Source organism: Vulpes lagopus, chromosome 15, assembly GCF_018345385.1.
Source record: "Vulpes lagopus strain Blue_001 chromosome 15, ASM1834538v1, whole genome shotgun sequence".
In the NCBI taxonomy this organism is placed as follows: domain Eukaryota; kingdom Metazoa; phylum Chordata; class Mammalia; order Carnivora; family Canidae; genus Vulpes; species Vulpes lagopus.
In genome coordinates, this window is record NC_054838.1 from 9,326,807 (window position 1) to 9,354,197 (window position 27,391).

At 46.4% G+C, this 27,391-nt stretch overlaps 1 protein-coding gene across 1 annotated transcript in view; it reads left to right on the forward strand.

Annotated features, from left to right (window-relative positions):
* SERGEF (secretion regulating guanine nucleotide exchange factor) overlaps positions 1-27,391 on the forward strand; it is a 218,118-nt gene that overhangs the window by 15,316 nt on the left and 175,411 nt on the right. Inside the window, 3 exon segments of the mRNA XM_041730627.1 lie at positions 1,561-1,674; positions 4,462-4,524; positions 8,147-8,305. Coding sequence (XP_041586561.1) covers positions 1,561-1,674; positions 4,462-4,524; positions 8,147-8,305 — 336 coding nt within the window.

Sequence of the window (27,391 nt, forward strand, 5' to 3'; positions counted from 1 at the left end):
TCACTTAGCATAATGTCCTTAAGGTCTATCCATGTTGAAGCATGTGTCAGAATTTTCTCCCTTTTTAAGGCTGCATAATATTTCATTGTTTGGATATACCACATTTTGCTTATCCATTCACCTGCTGGTAGACACTTAGGTTGCTGCCAGGTGTCAGGTGTTGTGAATAATGCCGCCATGAACGTGGGTGTGTACAAATATCACTTCGAGATCCTGCTTTCAGTTCTTTAGGATTTATACCCAAAAGTAGAATTGCTGGATCATAGAGTAATTCTATTTTTAATTTTTGGAGGAACTGCCGTACTGTTTTCCACAATGGCCATACCATTTTACATTTCTGCCAGTAGTACACAAGGGTTCCAAGTAACACCACATTCTTGCCAACATTTGTTCTTTTCTTTTCTTTTTTTTTTTTTTTTTAATAGCAGTCATCTTAATGAGTGTAAAGTGGTATCACATTGTGGTTTTGTTTGCATTTCTTTAATAATTAGTGATGTTGAGCATCTTTCACATGTGCTTTTTGGCCATCAGTATATTTTCTTTAGAGAAATGTCTCTTGAAGTCCTTTGCTCATTTTTGAATCAGGCTTTTTTGAATTGTTGAGTTTTACAAGTTCTTGTATATATTTTGAATGTTAGTACCTTGCCGGATATCACAAGATTCTTTTAATCTATAAAATTTTTTCCTCTTCTTTTTCCCCCTTTGCAATTTATTTGTGGGAGAGATGGTAAGTTTTGTTTTATTTCAGCACTGTGTTTTGCTCACATTTTCCTAGTTGTCATCACTTATATTTCACAAAACGGGCTGGTCTGTTTACAGCCTAAAGGACCATTGGTTGCAGGATACTTCCGGAGGAGTGACTGTAGATTAAATATATAAAATGTCATCTATGCATTTGAATGAGGTCCAGAACATGGGCACATGAATTAGATTCAGTGGATAGGAAGATAAAAGGCCATTCCACTGAAGTAGCGGCTATTAAGCTATCTTGCAGTCATAAATATGTATTTATTTGGTAATTAGGAATCACTGCATTTATCTTGGTGTAGTAGAAAAGACATTGCATTAGACATTAGGACTGCTCCTGAGTCTTAGTATTTTCTCTGCTAATAGTTCCCTGTATGACCTTGGCAAATTGCATCATCTCTTCAAGCCCTCAGTTTTCTTGTCTACTAAATGTGAGGAATGGACTTGATAATCTTCAATGTTCTTTCTTGCTGGGTCTGGAGTTTGAGTTGTCCTTCTTAGGTTGTCATGAACAAGGTGTTGTTTCAGTAATTTGACTCTGAAAGAGTGTCCTGGAACTTTTTGGAGGGAGTTGTAGTACGTGAGAATTTTCTTTTGTATGCGGGAATCAGGGTCTTAGATTGTGCTGAAGATTGGACTTGCGATTGGCTTGGTGGCAGCCAAGTCATAGGGCCCCTTGAAGCACTGAGCTGCTCCCTAGCAGGCATGTTAACTGAGAATGCATTGGGAATCTCCCATAGCATGGGGCTCCAGGAGCAATATGGCCTTAGTCCTGGTAAAACGTTTTCTTGTTTTCCTCTTCTCCATGGGAAGCAAGTGGCACTGTGTTCCAGTGGGGGACTGGTTTGGCATCATCTGGACGGCGGTTGTGCCCTGGGCAGACTCTCCCACCATTTTTGACAGCAAAGGAACCAAGCAGAGTGACAGGTAAGGTGCTTATTTCTTGAGTCCTATATTTATTCTTTGTTAAGAAATAGTGACACAGGCATGCAGAAAACGGGTAAATGGAGTTTACTCATTATACTGCTTTTGCTGTTTTCTTAATTCCTTTGTTTTAAGTATCTGTATTGGTTGGCCTGTTAGTCTGATTAGAATTTTTGTGGACCCAGTAAAAGTATGCCTCCTTGCTGCCAGAGTGGAACCCGTTGAGAGATAGATTTAAGTCAGGTTAAGTGGAGATCAGGATGGTAGCTCTAGAACTGTTAAGAGTTAGTTTGGGAGACATGACTTAAGTGTTTGGAAATAATGCGTAGCAACAGTGAGCCTCTAGATTCTGAATTCTGGGTTGGATTTACTCACCAGGCACTGTGGCAGCTGCATAGCGTTGGCCCTGCTGAGCTCACTGCATGGCTAGGAGCAGACAAGAAGGCCCTCTCTGCAGGCGGGCACATCCGAAAGGGAGACCTTGGAAGGACTGTGCTTTGCAGGCCCAGTTCCTTCTCCCAAAAGGAGAGCAGGACTGAGTGAGGATGTAGAGTGAGGGGCTGGGAATGTTCTTATAGGGAAATCTCTACATGGGCACATGAGGAGCGGGTAGTGACTGTCCTGCTTGTGGGTCTGTTGGTCTGTCTTTGTTGGCCACTTAACCTGTAGGGCTTTCTCTTCTATTTTTCGCTCTCAGGCTCAGTCTCTTTCAGCTCCTCTCTCTGCCTGCCTCTCCCTCTGCTCTATACTCTCCCTGTGGACAGCCCCCTGTCCCCCATATAGCACCATATCTCCATCTCCTCTTCTTCCTTTCTTCCTCTCTTACTTTGTGGCCCAGCCTCCTGAAGGTTGGCTGTAGGAAAATGCCTGCATAGCAAACCTCCCCTCTCCCCTAGGTGAGAACAAAGGAGGAATTTTTTTTTTTCAAAGGAGAAATTTTTGAGGGTGGGATAAGAAGTGGGGAAAGAAGGGAAGGGAAAGCCACGGTGGGAGTGATGCACAAGGTATTGGGATTGTTCTGACTTTCCTGAGTCCTGGAGGCACTCCCATTCATCTGAGGGTGAGGCTGGTCACCCTGAAGCCCAGGAGTGGAGTTGGGGAGGCTACTCTGAGAGAAGGAGAAGGGGGCATTAGATGCTGGACAGACCAGTCCACTGCACCTGACCTTGAACACATTCATAAAATAAATGCATACTTCCCAAACGTTTTTTTTTCCTGCCTTCTCTAGGTATTCACTGCTCCCTGGGCATTTCCTGCTCTCTCATTCCTCTGTGTCTTCAGGCAAGCTCTCACCCCTGCCTGAGATGTCTCTCTTCCTGTTCCTTCTGGTAATCTTTATTCTGTCCTGATAATTTTTGAATTTTTTTTTATTATTATTTATTTATGATAGTCACAGAGAGAGAGAGAGAGAGAGAGAGACAGAGAGACAGAGAGACAGAGACACAGGCAGAGGGAGAAGCAGGCTCCATGCACCGGGAGCCCGATGTGGGATTCGATCCCGGGTCTCCAGGATCAAGGCAGGCGCCGAACCGCTGCGCCACCCAGGGATCCCTGTCCTGATAATTTTTGAAGGCTTAGCTCAGATCCAGTTTTCTCAGGGAAGAGTCTTCTCTCTTCTGACTCCATTGCATTTTCTTCATGTGCACAGATAGCACAATGTCCTGTATTATGCATGTTTATATGTTTTCCCACATGCCAAAGACTGTGAGCTTTTTAAGGGCAGGAACTGTACTTGCTTTCTGTTTCAGCACAAGACCTGTAATTGAAAGGAATCAGAAATGCTTTTATTTGATTTAAATGACCTTTTGCGGGTCTGTTTGGGGCCCAGCTTAGATTCTGAGTTGATTGAGGGAGTTTTCTGATGGGACATTAGAATAGATTGTGAGCTTCCTGCCCTCAGAGTCTTTCCCTTTTTTTTTTTCCTCCATCGTTACTTCCTCGCCACTGTTTCTGTAGCTGCAACCCTGGATGTCCTCTCCTCGCCGGCCCACAGGCCCCATGCTTCCTCTCTGGTGAATGTGTTGAAAATACCCGCTTTGTCCCTTTTCATTCCACAGGATACTCGAAGGTGTGAGAGAGCATTTTATTAAGATACTAATGAATAATTAAACAGAAGTGTCAGAGAGAGTTACAGGATAAGACTGCATTTCTCCACATGCTAGACCCAGTGACCACCGTTTCTAGCAGAGTTGGTTGAGATTATGACCTGTCAGCGAAGGCAGTGTAATTAAGGGAGGAAAAGGGCTAGATTTGGAGATGGAGGGCTGGTTCAAATTCTTAGACCTGCCTGTGTGTTCTTTGGAGTTCTGGGTTTGCCTGCACGTGACGGTAGCTGAACGTGAGATGTTGTTGCTTCTGGGCCTGCTCATGGACAGAGCTAGGGGATAGATGTGGCACACACATATTTACACATATGTGCACCCATGTCTATATGTCTGTCTCTACTAGGAACTGACTTTACGATGGCTGCTCCAATTACAATCCAGGATCACATGGTTAATTCTAGCCTTCCACCTTTTCATGTCTGTACCTTTCCTCTCCTTCCTGATAGAAATCTGGCTCCTTTCTCCTCAGTATATTTTCTTGTTTGTTCAGTCCCTTGGTATGTATTCAGTCTTCCCAGCACATCATCCATCTTCCTGGCCAGTGCCACCGATTCTGTCCTGCCTGCTCTAGCTCCAGGTTTCTTTTGGGCCCTGGGGGCAGCCTGAGCCCCTTCTCTGCCCAATCTGTTCTATATGATTGCAGAAAAAATTTTTTTCTTTTTTTTCTTTTTTTTTTTTTTGGTAGGCCTGGAGAATTCTAAAACAACCTATGTTCTTGCTGGCTCAGATCACTCCGCTTCATTGACAGGTAGGTACCAACAATTTGAGTCCAACACGCCATTCAGAGTTCTGCACATTTCTGCCTCACGTGGGGTGGATACTGGGACATGGAGGGAAAAGCATGGACTAGGAGTCAGAATTTTGTTGCCACCCCTGGGTCTCGTCTTAGGAATCATTTTACCTTCTGAGTCTGTTGCCTTCTCTCTCAAATACTCTATGGGTAGTTTTAAGAAGTAAATATGAAAATACATGTAAGGCATCCCCATGAAGGAAGCATAGGCTCATTTCCTTTCCTCTTACTTGTACAGTAGGGATAAAAGTATCCTCCTCCCAGGGTAGCTGTGATCACCAAGTCACACAGCCAACAGTTAGTTGGTGTAGCACATTGTGGTCTTATCCACCGGATCCATTTGACGTTTAATACAGCTGTCTATTCTCTCCAGCTGTTTGTTCTCAGACTAACCTGTTCTATCCGGCCTCTGTCTTCCAGTGCATTTATCTACTTCTCTGCTCTGGCTGTATTCATCTACTCTTTATTTATCTGTTTATCTTCATTTTTATTTACCTTTCATCTTTGTATCTTATCTAATCTCTGTGTCTATATGTCTTTCTAAATCGAGTCCTGCACCTATTTTTCTAATCTATTTTGTATCTTTATGCATTTCTACAATCTAATTCATCTCTTTGATCCCTCCATCTCTGTCTAATCTGTTTTTCTCTCTCACGCTATCTCTCTCTTTTTGGTGATGCATCCTTCTATTCATTCAACACACCCTGCCAATACCTACAAACTTTCCAATGACAGTGCAGCATTTTCTTGGAATTGAAGGTTATCCCTTCCAAAGTTTCTCTTTCAAAGCCAAGATTGCCCAGATCCCTACCAGTATACTGAGACAAGAGCTCTGGGAGATTTATTTTGGTAACTGGAGCTGAACGCAGGACTTTTTTTTAAGCAGAGGGGAATGACTTTCTTACATAGTGTTTTCAGTGTTTTATGTGGAAATTAAGGTGTGTACACAGCATGTATAAATTAACGGTGACATGCATTCTGCAACATCAAATGTGTAATATAATCCAACTGAGAAGCTGCCACTGTTTCCAGAATACAAGAGCCATAATGTGAGAGTTAAAATATGTTACAAACTCTAAACTACAGATAATTCATATTTAGACAAATTCAAAACAACCAACTAACAAAAGAAATACCTACTTTTAGCTTGTCTCTCATCTTAGGTAGACTTACATATATGTTAAAAGGGTTGAGTTGAAGTGAATGCCAGTTGTTAAGGATGCCCCCTAGGGTGAGACGTGACTAGTTCATGCCCCACAGCCAGGAAGGTTTGAGGAAGACACTCTTTTCTGAGAATAAGAGTATAATAAGAGATGTTTCTATTCTGTCCTAATTAATTTGAAATGGCCAATATATGTAAATTTAGAGATTCTTTAATTGCTTGCTAATAATTTCTTCAAAAATCTTATAATTAGTGAAATTATTTATTACTTCATATGTGGAACTCTTCTATCATGCTATTTTTAAAACATAGGTGTTGAATTTTTGTTTTATTGAGGGAGAATTCATATACAAAATTAACTCCTTTAAAGGGCATAATTTAATGATTTTTTTAGTATGTTCACAAAGGAAATTGGTTTTTCATATTTGAGTTAAAAATTGTCAAGATTAATATCCCTCCTTCTCGGTCCAGTTTAGTTCAAGCTGTTACACATCGGATTTTGTTTATTGCTCTTTAGACCTTTTCTCTGGAGTTGTGGTAGATTATATAACTATTTGGCATTGCAGCAAAATGTAATTTGGCTGCTGATGTAACAGTGTAATGATTCTCATGTGGAAGACAGTTTATCTTTGCAGAAAGATGGTTTAGACTTTCTAAGACAAATGAAGGCTTATTACCGAGTCAGGCTCACTGTCAATGGCATCTTGGTGGCTAACCGGTCCATTAAATGGGTTGAGACTTTGCTGAGGGACTTCTCCGCCCTCTTAAGGGATCTTCATACTTTGTACACTATGGTGAAGTCCCTGGAGGTTGCCCTCTCTCAGGGCATGAAGTACACCAAATTCACATCATCAAACTGCAGAATGTCCATGCTACAAGGTCATCTGAGTGACAGAATGGCTCCACTGATTTACACTTCCTCTTCTTAGATCTGATGAGACAGGCCCAGAATGTGAACTGATAGACCTAGTGTCAAAGACCCAAAGTCAGCTCTCGGACTTGAACCCCGAATCTTGGTTTGATGTCCTTTAATGATACTGTTTGGCTTTATACCAGACTGCCCTATGGCAAGCAATACTGGGAAGATTTTTGGGAGGTCACAAAATGCAGTGGAAGCAGAGGACTTGGCTTCTAGTTCCACTTGACTTCTTATTAGCCATGTGATCTTGAGAGTCATTTAACATCTTCAGGCCTTAATTATCTTCTAGAAGAATGCTGTCTAATAGAAATATAATGTGAGCCACATTTCAAAAAGTAAAAAGCAGGTAAATAAATTTTAATAGTGTATTTTATTGAACCCAATATACCTGCAGTATTATTTTAACCAGTAGTCAATATGAAAGTTGAGGAGCTGTGTGTTTTTGTTTTTGTTTTTGTTTTTTAATGCTAAGTCTTTGCAGTCTGTTGTGCTTTTCTTTGTTTTACAACACATCTCAATTTGGACTGAGTGTTTCAAGTGTTCAAGTGTTCAGTAGCCACATGTGTGTGCTGTGTGATATGCAGTACAATGTGGAAAGGTAGGATGTTAGGGTTGGTTGGAAAAGCTCTTAGAGATCATTCAGGGAGTCACAAGCTGTAGGTTCATGGGCCAAATTGCACAGCTCATGGCTCCATTTGGTCTGGCTTCCATTCATTTGAACATGAATGCTGGTAAGAGAATCATGTGCCCTGAGGCTTTCCACCGTGGCCCACCAAGCCTCTCTTGTGGCCAGTGTCATCAGTTACACTGTCTGCCCTTCTAGGCCATCCACCCTCCCTTCCAATTTTCAGCTGGTGAAACTAAGGCTTAGGGAGTGATTTGTCCAAGGTCAATAGCTAGTTAGCAGGTCCAGGAATAGAAGCCAGATTCATTTGACTCTGAATTTGCTCTCTTTATGTGAATTCACAATGTCAGTCATTTGCATTCGTGCTTACACCTCGGGAATGCCAGGAGGTTCAAATGAACTACGCTGCATGGATGGGAGGTAGCAGTGTTGCATGCTTCCTTTCTGCTAGGCGGGGCATTTTGTGAAATAATCTTAGATCTGGAAGGTTTAAGCTTAAATAATATGTATTTTAACCTGTTATTTTAAAAAGTTAATATAAACTTTTCATAACCAAAGGCAATGCAAGCATATATATTTTTAAAGATGGAGAAACATATTTTTCTCATGGTAAATGTTCAATAAATATTTGTTGAATGAGTCAGTGAAAAAATAAACTCACACGTTCCTGTTCCTTGACAAACTACTAGGAACATTTGGCCTTGTTTCCTGTTTAGACATGAATTTTGTATCCTGCTCTGCTCTAGTGAACATTATAGCATAAGAATAATACAACTTCTTTTAACCACTTTTTTTTTTTTCAGATTTGTGTTATTTTCCATCATTTTGAACTAATGTTCCTTCACCTCTTTTGTTCCCCTTCTGTTTGTTTAAGATGCAGGAGAGCTGTATGTTTGGGGAAGCAACAAGCATGGGCAACTGGTTTCCTTGGCTGCTTTCCTTCCTAAGCCCCAGAAAATAGAAGCACATTGTTTTCAGAATGAAAAGGTCACTTCTGTCTGGAGTGGGTGGACACACCTGGTTGCTCAGACAGGTGAGAGAGCAGCAGAGAATTTGTGGTTGGTAAGAGCAGTGGGGTGGGGGTGGGGGATGGGATGGGGGGACAGCTGTCTAAACAGCTATGAATGCTCAGGACTAAGTAGGTGGGTTTTTACTATGAAAAGCTCTAAGGATTGGGATGGGGAGGACCTGAGTTCTGCAGTCAGCCAGATATGGAGCTTTCCTTTCTGGATCCAAGGTTTGCACCCAAAGAGTCAGGGCTAGGTTAGATGAACTCTTTTTGGCCTCGTGAATATATGATGTCTTGTGAAGGAATCCATTGTAGCAAGCATCACCCAGAAATTTGCCCAGGTTGTTGGGGCATCTTTTCCTTGTCATAGCTGAAGAGATGACTCTACTTGCATTTCCACCTGAGTCTAAAAGGCTTTAGAAACTTTTTAAAAAGATTTTATTTATTTATGAGAGACACACAGAGAGGCAGAGACACAGGCAGAGAGAGAAGCAGGCTCCCTGTGGGAAGCCTGATGTGAGACTCGATCCCAGGACCCCGGGATCAGACCTGAGCCAAAGGCAGATGCTCAACCGCTGAGCCACCAAGGTGCCCCAGCCTTCAGAAACTTAAAGATTAATATTTCAAGATTGAGGCAAGAGCATTATTTTGAATCATGACTGACATGATATTTTGATTTAAATTTCCACTAACCCTAACAAACCACATACATTGATTCAGACATCCTATATTTTCCCTCAGATGTTACCTTATTGTGCTACACTACCCAGCTTTTGGCATCTTTATCTTTTCTTGAGTCTTTATATATGTCTCATCTTTCCCTTAGGGCAACTTTTCTTTTGTGGTCTTTGGATTGCTGATTTTTTCCCCTGGGTTTGTTTTTTTATGGCCTCTTCTTGCCTGCCTTCCTAGAGCTCCTGCTGACTTATGTAGAATTTCCCAGAGAGACTATTTTATTTTATTTTTTTTAGATTTATTTGTTATTTTGACAGAGAGACCACAAGCAGGGGGAGTGGCAGGCAGAGGAAGAAACAGGCTTCCCAAGGAGCTTGATCCCAGGACCCCAGGGTCATGACCTAAGGCAGATACTTAACTGACTGAGCCACCCAGGCGTGCCCCCCCCACCCCCACCAGACAGGCCATTTGTAATTCTTGAGATCTATTATCATGTCCCAGCCTCTTGAACATCAGGAGTTCTCAGGAGTCCCTTTGCCTGCCCTTGGCCTGCTTGTTAGCTACACAGGGATCTCCAGGCTCCCAAATACCTATTGGTGACTGTTAGTTATTCCAGTGCCTTGTGGCTTTTGTAGGTTTTCAGGTCAGCTTCAGTTATCCCTAGGAAGTCACATGCACGACACACTGGAACACAGACACTTAGGAGTATTCATGCCTGTGATGCTTTTAATTGGTTTTTTAACATTTTTTATGACCATTTTGGAACAGAGGCCTGTAATAACAAAGATACAAAGTAAACTTTCCATATTGACCACTTCAGAGATTGCTCTAAAGGGCAAAATCATGCATGACTTTCCTCAAAGAGATGGAGACTACTAGAAAATGGTGACGGTCTACAAAAACTTATTTTTAAAGATTTTATTTATTTATTTGAGAGAGAGCATGAGCAGGGATAGGGGCAGGATAGGGCTCCCTGCTGAGCAAGGAGCCTGCTGCAGGGCTCAGTCTGAGATCATGACCTGAGCTGAAGGTAACTGAGCCACTCAGGCGCCCCTACAAAAACTTTTCTTAAGGAGACTCATTGAGCATAGTAGTTGTGTATTTGTATAATTGTTCACATTTGCCTTTTACCCTAGACAGTGAGCTCTGTGAGGGAGAGCACCGTGTTAGTCTTACTTCTCTATCTTCACTTTTTAGTGAAAGAGTAAATATCTTCAAATACAGTGAGTCAGGGTAGACAGCGAGGATTTTTTTTTTTTAAGATTTTATTTATTCATTCATGAAAGACAGAGAGGGGGATCCCTGGGTGGCTCAGTGGTTTAGCGCCTGCTTTTGGCCCAGGGCGCGATCCTGGAGTCCCGGGATCGAGTCCCGCATTGGGCTCCCGGCATGGAGCCTGCTTCTCCCTCCTCCTGTGTCTCTGCCTCTCTCTCTCTCTCTCTCTCTATGTCTATCATAAATAAATAAATAAATCTTAAAAAAAAAAGATAAAAAAAAAAGAAAGACAGAGGGAGAGGCAGAGACACAGGCAGAGGGAGAAGCAGGCTCCATGCAGAGAGCCCAACGCGGGACTCGATCCCAGGTCTCCAGGATCAGGCCCTGGGCTGAAGGCAGGTGCTAAACCGCTGAGCAACCCAGGCTGCGCAACAGTGAGGATTTTTGACCTCTTTCCTCGCTCTCACTGGCCCATGAACAGAAGGCTTCAATTAATCTCTTTGTATTCACGAGTCCAAGCAAATCAGATATTGTGTATTGGGAACCTGTTGAGCAGTGTGGTGAGTGTTGGAGCAGACCTGGGCTGTGCCCTCCCTGGAATGTGTAGATAGGCCTGAGTCTAAGAATATAAACATGGAAGACTTTACCATCCATTCAGCCATCTGTCCGTCCATCATACAAATGGTGAGGGTCTATTTATGTACCACGCCTTGTACTAGCTATATACATCCTACCCCCAGGGAGCCCCCTGTCTCCTGGGGGAGACTGACCTGTTACCCAACTTTGGTACATTGCCGTGGGAGATAGCAACAGTGGAGCTAAGTACAGTGTGCAGAAGTAGCACAGGAGGTGGCAGTGGTGTGAGTAACTGGGTGTTAACAGGTGGGTGTTTCGTGGCTAGTCAGTCTTCAAAGAACTACCGTGTGGTAGAGTACACTTACTACCAAATGGCAGTGAGTTTGGTTGAGTCTTCAGTAAACCCTTTAACTAGTTAGGTAGCCGAGTAACGAAAGGCAAGGTGCTGCTTCTTGGGTGCTAGCTTTGTAGCATCATAACCCACGCTGCTTTCCACATCTGGGCCAAAGCCCAGCCCTCGGGGTGGGAGGTTGGAACCCACGGCCCTGACACTGTCTGAGTCACCCCAGCTGCTCGAGAGCTCCGCTTCACATCACCACCTCCACTTGACAGCAGGATTTTTTGGTAATGTTTCAGCTGTTTAATTAACTTGTTAATTGAGATCTCTTGTTTATGTACTCTGTCACTTTCCCCTTTCTCCATCGTTCCAGAATGGTTGTAAGCTGGGATGTCTGAGTGTCCTGGCTGTTGTACTGAATTTGGGTAAATGGGAGTCTCCTGCTATTTGATTCACCAATTTTGTGCTCTTTCTAGCGTCAGTGGAAGCTTTTGCCCTGGCCCAGTGTCGCTGAGAGGAAACACCCAGGGCTTCCAGTTTAATCAGACTCAGCTGCTCATATTAACAGGAATAAGATTTGCTCACAGGGTCAGGAGCAGCTCATTAGTGGAACAAGGAGTTATTTGACTCCGGTTGTTTCTACAAGCTCCAGTAGTGAATTGCTCCTGGGACTTACCTGGAGGCCACATCAGCACAGAGCCTGCCCTCAGTCTCAGTCTGGAAGGCATTAATTGTGTGATATTGATTAAAAGGAGGATTTATGAACACTGGCCATGTGTCTATCTGGTTAGATGGGATGGGATGGGGTGGGTTAGGAGAAGAGAGAGGGGGTGCTTTTCCCCTTCTGCACAGTCCCTACTCTAGTGCTTCTCAACTGCAGGTGATTCTGTGCCCCCGGGATTGATGGCAAGGTCTGGAGATGCATTTGGCTGGCACAGCTGGGGGGTGCTACTGGCATCTAGGCAGTAGAGGCCACAGATGCTGTACAACATCCTGTGATGTGCAGGACAGTCCCCCATAACAAGGCAACACCTAGCCCCAGATGTTCGTCTTACCACCATTGAGATATGCTGCCCAAGACTGACATGCATCCCCCGGTGGTAGGTGCTTACTTGGGCAGTTTACGTGGTGGCAGGGTAACTTCACAGCTCATCTGTATGGGAATCTTGGGATGCAGTCTTTGCCTCCCCCTCCGGGAGTCTGGTGCCTGCCTGCAGTGTCTGCGATGGAAAAATACTTTTCTCTGTTAGTCAGAGGCACTTGGAAAGAGTCCAAGAGAACCTGTTCTAATCTGGGAAAGTTGGCAAGGATACCTGTGTCTCAGGATGGAGGAGCTGCATTCTAGAAACCTTTCTGAAGCTGCTTAACGTCCCTGATCATTGTTCTCAGGAACTTCGCGGGACTCCTGGGTGACTTTATCCAGGCTCAGTGACCTGCAGCCATCTCATCCGAGAGTCCTGATTTCCTGGCCTGAGATGCTTCTAGTGAGGTCTGGGTGGCAGATGTGGGTGCCTTCCTAGCTTGGCAACCTTGGTCAAGTCACTCTACCTGTCTTGGCCTCAACTTCCTCATCTCTCAAGTAGGATACTAAAACCTGCCTGCATTCTACGTTGGGCTGCCATGAGGGTTAAATGAGTGAATCTGTGTGAAAGATCCCAGCTAACTGTAAAATGCTGTCCACACCTAAGTGAAGGGTGCCTGCAGATGGGATATGTGCGTATGTTAAGGAGTGAGCAAGAATTTTAGAAAGACCCTATGTCAGTAGGGTCTGTGCAGAGCTTGAGACATACCAGCTTTCCCTCCAAGGGCTTATGAGCTGGCCAGAGATGCTCAGTGTCCAGCTCTGCAAGGGAAAGTTGCCTAAAGTTTTTCATTTACACACAAGCCAGGAAGTGGCTTTTTCATTTTGTCAACAGTTAGGAAGGCCTTCGTGGCCTTAAGAGTTTTCCTGTGAAAATCTCTGATCACAGTATTGCTCCTTCCCGGTACACATCCCAGTTTATAGTTGTATACATCCGTGTGTTTTCTTCTTTAATGCCTAGACTGTGAAAGCAGCGTCTGTTTGGCTCGTGGCTCTGTCCCCAGCACCTGGCATAGGCCTGGCGCATCATAAATGGTTAGTAACTAAAGTTGCGGAATGAATGAATAAAGGGCAAGGTAAAAAGCAAGGTGGGCTTTGAAGTCAGGCCTGCGTTTCTGGATCTTAGCTCTGTCAGCCTCCTGATTCTGTGGCTGTGGTCAGCCCCAGCTCTCTCCACCTCTGTTGCCACCACTGTGGGGCAGGCCCCTGAAACCTCTTATTTGGGTCCTGCAGTGGTCTCCGACTTTCTCATCTTCCTATGCTCCTTCCCCACAACTACTTGTTCTCCATACCTCAGTTAGAAGGTCTTTACAAACCCACTGTGTCACATTCCAGTGGCTTCCCAACATTCTTATGATGAAAACATACTCCTCAGTGGTCCCCCGAGGCCCTGTGTGGTCTGCCCTCTGCCTCCCTTGCCAGCCCCATTCCGTACCATGCCAGCTCTTGCTTTTTCAGCCGATCTCCACTCTGGCCTTTACATGGTACCTTGAATGCGTTATGTAATTCCCACCCACTTTGTACCTCATGTTCCCTCTATTTGGCACACTTATCCCTGCGCTCTCTCTTCATTTTGACTTAGTTAACGTACTTTTTTTTTTTTTTTTTTTCACACCGCAACTTAGTCATTGCCTCCCCAGGGAGGCCTTCCCTTGACGTCCCTGACTAATCACTTTTCCTTTATCTGTCTCATAGCACTACAACTTCTCCTTTGTGCTGTTTTTTGTAGAATTTTTTGACTGGCTCCTCCTCCCACTAGACCGTGAGCCTTATAAGGGTCGGAGCTACATTGCTTTCACTCAGCATTATGTCCCCACTGCTTGGCAAAGTACTTGGCACATATGAGGTTGGTACTCAATACATGTTGGACAAATGAATAAATGAGCTTACTTTCTCATTAAGAAAATGGGTAAATATTGCTGACCTTGTGTGAGGATTAAATGAGATGATGTCTTAAAGCTTCCAGTATCCATGAGGACTGGGCTTGTGTCTTGATTCAGTACACATTAGCTTCCTCTGCTCTTGGAAATTCTGGAGCTCTCTGGAGGTCATGTGCCCCATGTCTTCCTCCGGCAGAGGTCCCCGTGGGGCTGATTTGCATGTCTCTGGACAGGTAACAGGTTGATTCAGGACTCTCCTGGAGGATGCAGAAAGATCGATGCTTACAAATGCTAAGTTCTGGTTGTTGGTAATTTATTAGAATCTCAAGGAAAATGATTTATACAAGATCCTGACCCTAATGTAGGGTTGGTCAGAGTGTCTAGAATCTGGTTGCTTTTGGCATCCTGAAAGCTTTCCCTGCGCTATGCAGTATCCCAAAGTAGTCTTGTGGTCTCACAGAGGCTATGGACTGAGAAAGTGAGCCCAAATACAGAGTTCTTGACATTCTTCACTTCAGTGTCACTTAAGAAAGTTCCAGAGACTTGAATGTTGTAGAGAATCAGAGAAGAAGACACTTTCTCACCTTGCAGGTGAGAAAACTAGAAGAGGAGAGAATGTGATTTACGGTAGCACTTAAGCTGGAAATCCAGTTCTACTTTTCAGTAAATTTTTTTCTCCCTCCCATCACAGTCCTCTGGGCTCTTGGTTACATCCTTTTATAATTGAGATATGTTTTATTCTTTTGTTTCTTTAAAATGTGGAATTGCGTGACACACGTGGAAGGGACCAACTCTTAGCCACTCTCCTTTCTTTAAGTGTCACTGACCAAGAAATATTGTATTTGATGTCCAAACATAAGTGAAATCCAAGCCCAGCCATTGATTCACACTATTTTTTTTTTGAGCTTATAAATATATCTAATGCTGATTTTTCTGTTTTGGGGCCAAGATCCTTTTTAGGATAGGGTGACAGTGTGTTACTCCATCTTCTTTGGTACCATATATCGTGAAACCTCAACCAAGCTCAGGGAGATTCTGACCTCATGGGCTCTATTTAAAGCAGATACTTTGGAATTCATGATGTTTGTGCTTTAGAACTCTGAAAATCCAATGGTTGAAAGTCAAAGTGAGCCCAAAGGACTATTTTGAAATGAATAGCTTTGCTTGTTATTAAAGGCATTAGTTTTTTAATCCAAGAATTTTTAGAATGTTTGGAATGGATGAGAACTTTGAGCTCATCTGTCCTGCAGTTTAGAGGTGGGGAGACTGAGGACTAAGGAGGTGCCATGAGTGAAGGAGGGAGGGCAGAGCTCAGGTCTCAAGGCTCTCAGTGCAGTGCTCTTTTCACCTTGTCATATTCTCTCCCGAGATGAGGAGATGTGGATGACTTCACTAATCCAGCCTAAGGACCCGAACCAGGAATAGTAGTTTCTTCTGTACACGAAGTTCTGCTTCACTGATTCTTTACCTGAAATGTGTAGTCGTAGATCCCCTTAATGGATTTGTGTGTGGAATAGAAAGTAGGAGATGGTGCCCAGGAGCAAGGATCAGGAGGCGATTCCAGGATTCACAGAAGTAGATACATTTCTGTTTATGGTAAGACAATAGGAATCATAGCTCTTATGGACCACTTTTATCACTATAAAGTGCTTTCCTATCCATTTTCTTATGTGAAGCTGGCCAAATGGGTGTTATCGACAAGTCCATAATTAGTTAGCTGCATCGCCCTGGCTTATTAGACGCAGAACTAAAACTGGAACCTGGTCTTTTGTCCCTAAGCCTGCTGTTCTAATTCCAAGTATGTATCTCAGAATGCTCTAGGTCATTAACTAAACTTCTTTTGCTCTTCAGAGAAGCATCTTTCTCCAATTTCTGCCAGTGATTCTTCTAAGCAATAAGGAAGAAAATTCTTAGTTATCCTTGATCCTTCGGCAGGTATTTGTGGAATGCTTACCTATATGTGTGTAGCACTGTGCTACAGAATATGGGGGAATATAAAATCCAGAATCACTTCAGGAAGCTTGTGGTTGGATGAACAAATGAAATATTTAGTAGAAGAATAAAGAAGAATGTGGAGAGTAAGAAGAGTGCCTGAGACCCTGAAGACTCTAGGGCTTCAGGGAAAGGAGAGGTCCATGTGGGCGAGGGTGGTCAGGGGAGGGTATGAAATCCTTTGGGAAGGTCACATTTTAAGGGGTGGAGAGTTTGGCATTTGGTTCTGTTGCTTTATTCTTGTCCTCTGGCAAGACACAAAACTCTCTGGTCCCTTTCTTCCCATCTGGGCAATAGGAGGTTGTGGACATATTTATCTCTAGAGACCATTCCAGCTCTGAAATTCTATCCTACATTAAAATAAAACTGGCTTAAGGAAATAATTACAGAAGTATTGGAAGATTAAATATAACACCATTCATTGCAGCCTAATTTTCAAGAATTGCATGGTCACAAGAGAGTGTAGGGGGATTGGTTAAAATAAATTATGATACAACTGTATGTTAGCATATACAGTCATTAGAGTGTTTCAGAAGGATATTTAATGACAGGAATATGCTCATGATATAGTAAGTGAAAACAGTAGATTATAATAAATTACTACGCTATAACTTCCAACTTTTTTTTTTTTAAAGGATGTTTGAGTAGGAAAGACTAGAAGGAAACATACCAGAATTTTGTCTCTGATTGGTGGGATCATGTGAGGCTTTTATTTTCTTTTATATTTTTATGCTAGATGGTTTGTAGTCTGATTATACCCCCCATAAATGTTAAGGTTAATGAATAAAATTTCTTGCCCCTCCGTCAGGGAACTGGCCTCTTCACCACCCATTCCAGGGTCTGTGTCCTTGACACGTCACTTCCACGGGCTTCACTTGGGAGGTCGCATGGAAGAGAGGCAAGAGACTGTAGACGGAGACAGGAACTCAGAGATCTATTTTTGGCTTAGTCATGAGTCAGCTTTGTGACCTCAGACAAGTCCCTTCTGAACAACCCTGAGCCTTGGTTTCCTCATCAGAAGAGGGGAACGGTTGGAGGTCACAAGAGGTCCTTTGAGCTCCAAAGCGATACTTGTTCCTAAAGACAGAATTTCTCCACTGTCATGGAACTGACCCAAGGCTTATTGGTTTCTGGTATCCTTGCTTTCCTTTCTGCTCCTCTGCACTGGGTGCAAGCCGGTCTTTCCTGTTTAGAGTTCAGGGTGGGATTGAATAGTTTGTTGGTAGGGCTTGGAGCGGAGAGGGTGTAGTGACAGCATTACGCCACTAGAGGGGAGCATTGTTTGCTCACTTCCCCTTTGCCACTGCCCTATGTGGTGCAGGTGAAGAATAGCCTTGATTTCCCCTGATTGGGTTTCAAATTCTAGAATTTCAGAATTAAAAGGACTTTGAGGATCATCTAGTGGAACGCCCATTATGCTGCAGATATGAGATAATAGAGGGCAGAAAAGGCAAGTGACCTATTTAAAGCCACACAGTATGTTTTCTCAGGGTCTGCACTATAGGGTTTGGGAGAAGCTGCAGACAGAGCCCAGAGTGTGGTCAGCGGAGTCCACAAAATGTGGACAGTTCCCACGATTGTGTAGGAATTTGAGAGGTCTGCCTCATGTGCCTTGACTGAGCTGCTCTGGCCAGGCGCTGGAGATAGAGAAGAAACGACATACCTCTACCCCGAGGTGCTCGTGTCTGGTGGGAGAAGCACATGCAGACTCATGGTGCTACCCCAGCGTGCCTTCCTCATCCGCAGGTGGCATGCGTAGCCCGGGATCCGCGCTGGGTGGTGACTCGGAGGCTGGCCTATGGAAGTCCTGCAGGTGTCCTCATGACTGGTGCCCTCTGAGGTTAGGCGATGGATACCTCGGGCACCTCCAGTTTGTTATTTCCCGTGCATTTCTTCAAGCAGCGCTCATATGTTCCCATGTCCTGCCTTAGCATTGCTTGAAGTTTGCAAGGAATCCTGACAGTTTGTTTCCCACTGTCGAAAGGCTTTGTTTCCTTGGTCCCGGGCTGACTTTATTTTTGGTTTGCAGGGTGCCCATCAGCATTGTGGTAAAGTGGAACTGTGGGCTGGTCCCGGAGCCAGGCAGCTGTGCCATCTTGGATAGCTCCTTCCTCTCTTTGGGCAGCGAGGTCAGGCTCTCAGCTGCGGTGGTGTCATCTCTGCTAGAGAGATGAAGTGCTGGCGTTATTTTTGGTTTTTATGTTTGGCAATGAATACCCATTGATCTGTGGTCCATGGAAGTGTGGTGTGTGTGTCCCGCTGAAGCAGAAGCAAGATTTCATGCTCTGAAGTAGGATTGTTCAAATAAGCCACTTGCAGAGGGGCCTGGGCAGAGCCAAGTGCGGCTAGGCCTGGGGGCCACCAGATGGCAGCAGTAGGCAGGCAGACAGCCTTGGGGTGCGATGAGTAGGGCCAGCATCCAGAGTCAGAATTAGCAAGGTCAGAGCTGGAAGGACCCCTAGAGGTCACCCAGGCCCTCTATTTATGGATGGGAGAACTCAGGCCCAGGGAAGGAAGAGGTTACCTAAGGTCTTGCTGTGAGTTAATACCGATTGTCTCCTTGCTCAAGAGAAGAACTGAGATCGTTTTTTGGCCTCTAGCTGGCTGCCCCCCAGGAGAGCCAGGAGACAAGGGCCCGGGCCCTGGGCCAGTGAGCCAGAGGTGAGAAGGGAAGAGGACAGCATTTGAGTGTCCGCCTGGATCCTGGTTTCTTTGAGCATCTGGTCCTAATGATTTTCACCCTTGCACCTGCAGTAAGGGCACTGCCCGGTGTCTTTTCTGCTCCTGCCTGTCTGCGCAGCTCTCCTCTGGGTCAGGGCCCTCTCATGAGGCTGGGCCATCATGGGATCTTCCTCAACGGTCATCTCACAGCCACCACACCCAACAGACGGGCCGGCCCATGGCCTTATACTGCAGTAAGACACGAGTTAGTTGGTCGGACAAAAAGGGTGCTCATGCAGGGCAGGGAACCAGTCTTTGCCAAGCACCTACCCTAGATGCACTGTCAGGTGCTGCCACTTAGATACTCCTTCTAGCTTCACTTCCTTTGCATCCCGAGTGAGGAAATTAAGGCTCAGAGAGGCTGAGTGGCGTATCCAAAGTAAGACAGCTAGTTAAGCAGAGCAAACGCTCGGACCATGCTCTGTTTGAGGTCTGAGGTCATACTCATTTTGTTTCATCATGCTACCTCCCCTCGACGCGACTGTGCTGGAGATGTGGCAGGTGACTCTCAGGCTGCAGAGCAGGGAGGAGCAAATACCATTCTCTCTTCCTGGGAGTGTGTGTGTGGGGTGGGCTGCTGGGGAGGAGGCCTTAGAAGCAGTGCAGGGTGGGGTGGGGAGCAGTCGGGGCAGGTTCGGGTGGCGGCTGGCCAGGGGACATCGCGTCCCTCTGCTGTGTCTGTGCTCCGGCACTTCCCTGTGCCCCACGAAGCTGTGGCCACGCTTGGGTGCTTTCTGCCCACTGTCACCTCACGTAGAGGCCCTCGCTGTCTCCCCACATGAAAATAGCCACCGCCACCCTCTCAGCACACTCTTCTCCCTGCCCGGCTTTATTTTTCACGATAGCAGTTGTCACTGCCTGAAACCATGGTATCTCTGTTTGTTTACTTAGCTGTTGTCACTGTCTCCTCAGCAGACGAGAGCCCTACCAAGTGAGAGACTTGTTCTGTTTTATTCACCTCTGCATCTCCCTGGGGACGGAGGAGAGGCTCGGAGAGCGTGAATGGCAGGGAGTGGCTGCAGGTTGGGGACGTGGAGGCCGTGCTGTGCCCATGGCTGTGCTCAGGAGACCCAGCCTGCGGCCCTGCTGCTCCCCACCTTCTCGAGGGGCCTGGGGCAGGGAGCCTTGGCTCCCCGAGCCTGACAGCGAAGCCCAGTGCCACGTGGCTCTAGGGCTGGCTTTGACCCCGTGGGTCCATGGGGCTTCACCGTGGGTCCTCGGTTTCCCCATCTGTCCTCAGTGGGTGGGGACACCAGCCATGCTGCAGGCTCACCAGATGGTCTGGGGAAGGGCTCAGCGGTCCCCGGCAGGGGGCTCGGATCCCATTCAAGGAATCCTTCTCCTCTTTCCTGGTGGGGATTGATGTGTTCCAGGAGCTCTCTAAAAGTGAGCAGTAATTTCGCCATAATTTTTAGGTTCTTGACAGATGGCACTGTGCTTGCCCTTTCTCGGGGGACCTGGCCTGTCTCACGGGAGCTCTCAATAATAGTGACAGCCAGTGCCTTAAAGTGCTCTCGGACATGTGCCAAGATGAAAGTGGCCCATTTTGAGGAACCTTGGGTCAGCTTTTTCCTAACCTGAGAGTGACTTTTCACTGTGGGAGGAAGCCTGATGTGGCCAAAAAGAGCCTGAAGAGCCGGGTTCAAGCTCTGTTTGGCTGCTTGTTGACCATGTGCTCTTAGGCCAGTCATTTAACCTTTCTGGGCCTGTATTTCCTCGTCTGTTAAATGAGAGAATCATAATCTCTAAGTTGTCTGCCTCACGGGGACATATTGTGTCATTCACTCATCCACACATTCCTTCCTTCACTCCTTCACTCTATCATTCAATGAATATTTGTTGAATAGCAGAGGTGAGGGGAGGGCATTCCAGGCAGGAGGAATAGTGGAAACAAAGGTATAGAAGTGGGAGGGGCCCCTTGGCGTATTTTGCTTAGCTAGGGGCCGGAGAGAAGCAGAAGGGACTGGAATCATTCAGGTGCAATAGGCCTGGGTCTTTATTCAGATGGTTACGTGTGAGCAGTGGGGGGAGCAGCTGAAGGTTTCCTTGGGGGGGAGGTTTTTCCTCTCCTACTGGGAGTAGGACCACCTCCCAGTGAGAGTATTTGGGGTTTGCTTGGATCCTTCCATCCTGATGGAAGGTTCCAGCCTTTGGTTTTTCCTCTCCTTGCACTTTGGGTCCCATTGACCCATAAGAACAATGAAGGAAAGGCCGTGCCTCAGAGTAGCTCTTGCAGCTCCTTTGCTGCAGCCTCACGCCTGCCTTCTGCTTCAGGCCTCACGTGTGTGGCTGGTTTGTAGGTTCTTTGGCCCTATGCCCCATGAGCTAGGTGACCCCTGGAATGCACGCGATTGCTAGGGGCTGGAGTTACCTGGCTCATGGGTCTGCCTTCTGGGGAGCTGTCTCGGCCAGGTGGAAGGTCGCTTGGGAAGCCAACATTTCTCAACGGCCCAACAATGAGCAGCTTGGGGCTTCTCCCACACTTCCCTGAGGAGATGGAGGTGTGCAGGGAAGGGCCGCTCACATTTACCAGAGACACACTGTGTGCCAGGCATTTTGCCAGGGCGTTACAAAATCATCTATTTACAGAGTTTGCCGAGTAAGGCTCACGCCCGGTTCACGTGGGACCTCCTGGAAGGTTAAGAGATGAGGGCTCACCCCACCTAGTTACTGGGCCTTCCTCTGCTCCGTGTGCAGTGGGGGGCCAACAGCACCACCGCGTCAGCTCAAGGCCACAGTGAGGATCACAGAAGATTCTGGATGTGAAAGCACTTTGTGACCTGGAAATTGCTGTGTGCACAGGCAGGGAGGCAGAGTAGGACCACCTCCCAGTGAGAGTATTTGGGGTTTGCTTGGATCCTTCCATCCTGATGGAAGGTTCCAGCCTTTGGTTTTTCCTCTCCTTGCACTTTCCTCCAGCCAGCCCCAGAGTCAGTGCTTCTACTCACCCCTTCTCCCCTTTAAACCCACAAATATGAAAGACTGTTCTCTCTCTCTCTCTCTCCCTTTCTCTCTCTCTTTTTTTTTTTTTTTTTAAGAAAATTAACCCTGTGGTACAAAATTAACATCAAATTGAACTTCCTTTTTTCCATTTTGGTAAAAACAATAATAAGTCACAGAATTTTAATGCTAGAAGGGACCATCCTCTCTTTATTTGAAATGTTGGAAAACAAGCCCGGGGAGACAGTTATGCAGCTAATGGATGCAGAGCCAGGATTGGAACCCAGTGGGACCCTCGCCTGGGGCCTCTTCACTGCCCCATATCGCCCCTTTTAAGGGAGGCTTCAAGTGCTTCGTCGCCTTTATGGAGGAAGAATCCAGCTTAATAAATTTCATTACACCAGCCCCTTTATGTAACAGGGCTGTTTCCGGGTCCTGGCAGATGGTCCATAGTAACAGTGCTTTGCTGATTTGGTTGGAGCTGATCCTATGAGATGAAAAATCCTGTGTAGCAGATGCCTTTCCCAGTCCCTGGCCATGGAAAAGTCAGCCTCTCCAGGGAAGGCACTGTAGCTTTGGTTACTTAACGTCTCTGGTGTGACTAGAGGGGAATGCCACCGGAGGGAGACTTACACCATGTCAGGTTTTCACAGAAGGTCACGTTGGTGACTTAGAATTTCTTGGCAGGTGGGGTGCTGGTAAAGGGTGTTTCTTCTGGTGCCGGAGGGACAGATGGAAGCAGGGAGCAGAGTGGGAGGGAGATGAGCAGATGTGGAAAGAAAGGACAGGCTGTCCTACCATGGATCTGGCCTGGTGGACCTTCACACATAGGAGGCCGTGCGCTTCCAGATGAGCAACTTGAATATAACTGCATTGTTTGTCACACACATCAGCCTTGACAGTGGACTTTGATCTCAAGGGACAGTGGACCCTTCCACCGAATTGCTGGGCCTCCATGTCTCCCAATTATCTCGCCTTTCCTGGTGGGTGCTTGATCATAATGGGTTCTCCTCCGTGGCCTCCGATGGTGATGCTCATTACTGACACTGCTTGATGCAAGTGGCAAATCCCTAAGCCACTGTCTGTGAGGTGGGCGTCACTTCCCTGGGCCTCTCCTGACCTTGTCCTGCTGCTCAGCTATCGCCCTCAGAGGATCCTCACACATCGGGGGCGGAGAGTGCTTCCCTGTTGGCGAGTGTAGCTCTGTTAGGACCCCAGCAAGTCTTTTATGTTCACCTGTCATGAAGAGCCTGGGGGAGTTTCCTGGGGGTGGGGTCAGAGGGAATTTGAGAGGTACCAGCCTAAGTCATGCTCTAGATACTCTCACTGGTTGGCATACACTGGTGTCCCTGGATGGCCCCCCCACCCACGAATCCTTGCTGCTGCCCCTGGTGAATTATTTGCCCGCTGTAAGAATTGGGTGGCAACCTTTGTCTCCCCCGTTTGAAGATGTTAATCCGGGCCTCTCATTAACCAACCACAAGCCAGTCTCTCTTGGAGTGCAGGTAATATTTCTGAAAGGCTTGTGGGATCTCTTGGGGTTTCAGAGCTGGAGCCCTGGCTTCCTCCAGTAACAGCTTTAACACCATGGTGAGCCTGGTGGGATTCACGGCCCAGGTTATGGTGTGTCCCCAGTCCTGCTCCTGCAGGGCCTCAGGGTGGTCTGCAGGGGGAGCTGTGTGCCCGCAGCCCAGTGCTGGGATTTCACTGGCCTCCAGCGTTCCTCTGTGCAGGCCGGCGTGCTTGGGAACTGCGGCTTTCCTCGGCAAACCAGCCTCTCAGGTCTCATTCCCAGCTCAGCCTCCGGCTTGGGCATCGTGAGTCATCAGTGGCAGCAACAGAAAAGGCGGCCCCGCCAACAGCTGGGTGCAGCGCCTGGCCTTTCTCCTCTTCTTTTTTGGTAACTTCATGCAGATGGAAGCTGCTGCCCACCTTTTGTAATGGACAGTGACTGAAAGTGGAGCCCAGGGCTAGGGCGGCAGGTCTGGGTAAGGAGAGGAGGAGCCTGAGGAGATAGGGCAGGGCTGTGTGTCTTTCTGTCACCCAGCACTGGGCCTCCCAGGAAGTCATCCCAGGGAGAAAGGCAGTGAGGGACTGTGTGGGCCTCACCTGTCCCTCTCCTTCTCTGCCAAGGAGCCCAGAAATCTTTAGCTCATGTAGGTAGAGGTAGGAGCTGTGAGACGTTGCCTGGTACTTCTCTCAGAACCCGTGGACAGGATGTAGTCGAAGTCAGGGTGGCCCGGGTTCGAGGCTTGCTTTGCTTCTAACTCGCTTGTTTACCCTGGGGAAGTAAGTCACTTTGCTTACTGGGCCCCACTTTTCCCAGCCAGAAGCGGATGGTTGAGTTAGAGCGCTCTGAGATCCTTTCCTGCTGTGAGCCAGTCTGTAACGAATGTAAAGAATTTTGAGCCTTGTTCCCATGATCATCTTGAACATTTGAAACCTGTAGCTACTTCTCCAGATGAACAGTGCTCACTGCATGAGGACATAGGTACGATTCCTACCCGCTCAGAACTTACAGGCTGTCTTCCTCTTTCCCCACGAGGCAGTGCAGAGTCTGCTGGGAAGCAGGAAAGTGGGATTCTGGTTCTGGCTCTGCCAAAACACATCGTGTGTCCTTGGGCAAATCATTCCCCTCCTTTAGCGTCATTTTCATTTTCTGTAAAGTCGAGGGATTAGACTCGCTTCTTGGCTTCACCCCCCACCCCCCGCCCCGTTCCCCTGTCCCCACCTCCACTTGAGCCTCCTACCAGCTCTTTTGCAGGGTGTGATTCTTAGCTGCAGAAGCCCTGGGGTATAGTTTCCTTTCTCACTGGGAGGGAGAGAAGCAAGATTATTTTTTTAATTACGCAGCTAAGATTAGGCTGCAATCTGCATTTTAAAATGTTATTAATAAGAGTCTAAAAGTGTGTGAAGAAGCTCTGGAGTTTGAATGTGACACGAGCTGGGAAACATCTGCAGAGCCCCCAGCCTCCGCTGGAGAGTTTCCTCCAGGCGCCAAGTGAGTGCTAGGTGTGATCATCAGCCTGGTGTAGGCCTGGACCCCTGCCGGAGCAGGGAACCCAGGTAATCAGCCAGAGCAGCCCCCTGAGAGCAGGGGCTCACGGCCCAGCCTCTCCTGCTGGTTCTTTGCAATCTGGCTTTAGACAAAGAGTGATGGTCATAATATTACTAACACCTCTGTTAGAGTTGACAACAGTACTTTGTCTCCCTTACCTTTCATCACCGCCCTGAGAGGGAGATGGAGCAAGTTTCATTGCCCCTGTGTGAATTAGCTGAGTTCTCAAAGATTCTTCCATTAAGCAAGGTGCTGTGTAACAGAGGAAACGCCCCAGATGGGAAGTCAGGAGCCGGGTGCTGCGCCTGGGCCTCCACTGCTCTCTCTGGCTCTGCCTGGCCCCCCTTTCCCTACTTAGGCTCTCTGTAGCACTTAGAGTCGTTTGCCAGAGCTTATGTTTTATATGATTTTTCATCAATTGCCTGTATTCCTCCTCCCTTACCCCAACCCTGCTTGAATATAAGCTCCATGAAGGAAGAGAGTTCTGTAGCCTTTAGTACCTGGGACAGCACCTGGTATATAGAGAGGGGGCAGTGATGATAGGTTGTATATTGCGAATACCTGGCTCTGCCTCTAAGTAGTCAGTGTGACTTAGAGAAGTTGTTTTCTTCAGTTTTATCTTCTCTTTGGGGAGTTGGATGGGATGGTCTCTGATGTCCTTGGTGGTGTACAAAAATCTACAGTAAGAGTGATGCCTAGACCTCTTTCAGTGAACATCAAGCACCTGCTGTGGTTCAGGCCTTGTGCTAGGCGCTGTGAGGAATGCAGAGGATAAGAAAGATCATTGCTTTTCATCTCTTAGTATGTGTGAAGGTTAATTTTATATGTTGCCCTGGCTGGGCCATGAGGTGCCCAGATATTTGGTAAACATTATTTGGAGTAGTTCTGGGAGGGTGTTTTCTGGTGAGATTAACATTTACATCATAGGCAGTATAGATGGCCCTCCCTAATATGAGTGGGCCTCATCCAATCAATTGAGGGCCCCAATAGAACAAAAGAGAGACCCTTCCCCAAGTAAGAGGGAATTCTGCCTCATGGCTTTCTGGGACGTCAGCTCTTTCTGCTTGATGGCCTTTGAACTGAGACATTGGCTCTACAGATTTTGGATTTGCCAGACCCCTCCATAATCATGTGAGCCAATTCCATATAAATCTCTCTCTGTATATCTTATTCGTTCTGTTTCTCTGGAGAACCTAGATTAATACAGAGGGCAACGTAAGACCTGCCATCAAATAATCTTGCATTTGGTGACATAGAATAGTTGTTGAAACAAAGGTACAAGCATCGTGACAGTGGCTTCTAAAGGAAGGGATGTCAGAAGACAGTGGGATGCTTTAGGGAGACAGTGACATCTGAGTCACTGAAGGGTGAGAAGTTCTGTAGGTAGGGCCAGCATTATGGGCTCACCAGCACTGTGGGCTGGGGCCCAGAATGACCCGAAGGCATGGGAGGGGCAGGTGAGGTATGCCCTTGACAAGAGAGCAACCGTCCAGCGTTGAGAGAACACAGATGCTTACAGGGAGGGACCATGTGGAAGGCCAAGGAACTACTTAAACAAACCAGGACCCAGTTTGGGAGAAGAAACCATTCCTCCCTGCTCTTGTCTGCGTGGTATAGATAGTCCTGTATCTGGTCTGGGGCCTCCTCAGGGTACAGTCTGCCTTGACTTCTATTACCAGTGGTCCCCATTTGACAGCTAACAGAGTCAGTGATGAAAAAATGGAGTAGCTGTGTGGAATGCCTGGCATATTGTGGGGTTCTGATCTTTGGCATGTAGGCCAAGGATGAAGCTTGTGCAGTCACTCAGCAGCCAGGCTCTTTGTGTCCCTGTGACCCTGAACAACCTCTAGAAGTCCTTGGAAATGTTCCCTTTTGAAGAGGTAGTGTGACCCAGTGAAAAGCAGTGTGTCCTCTGCAGGGCAGTGACTGGGGGCACCAGGTCTGGTGCCAGGCCTCCGGATTCTGTCCAAGCTCCGTCCACTGACAGCTGCAGGACTCTGAGATCTAACCTCTTGAGCTTGAGACCTAACCTCTCCTGTGCTTTAGTTTTCCCACCTGTAAATTGAGGCTTAAAATAACGCCTGCTCTTGAGGCGTATCTGTGGGCTAAATGAGATAATCCATGGAGAGTTTAGCATAAAATAAGTGCCCTCAAAATATTAGTTACTATTATTATCATCATCATCTTTATAGCTTTGCAGCATACTAGCTGTGTGATCTTGAGCAAGTCACTCAACTTCTGTGATCTGTTTCTTATCTGTAAGAGGGGGTTCACACCAATCATTCAGGGCTGACTAAAGTAGGTAATTTAATGGCGGTGCCTAAAGTAGAGTTTTACACAGAGTCAGCTCTCAGTGGAATTCTCCCCCGGCCCTTGCCTTTTGTTCATTTTCTTTGCAAGCTGCTTCTCCCCTTTTCAGCTGGGCAGCCCATGTTTGAAAACATTTTATTCCTGCATTAACTTCAAAAATTCCAAACCTTTTTATTGGAAATATTGTCCATGATACAACTTTGGAGACTAAAGAAATTTTACTAAGAAATAACAGGATGTATAATCAATTCGAATCTTCATTTAAATGGTTAACTATTTAAGTGATTTTTTTTAATCTTTTTTTTTAGAGAAAGAGAGAGTAATG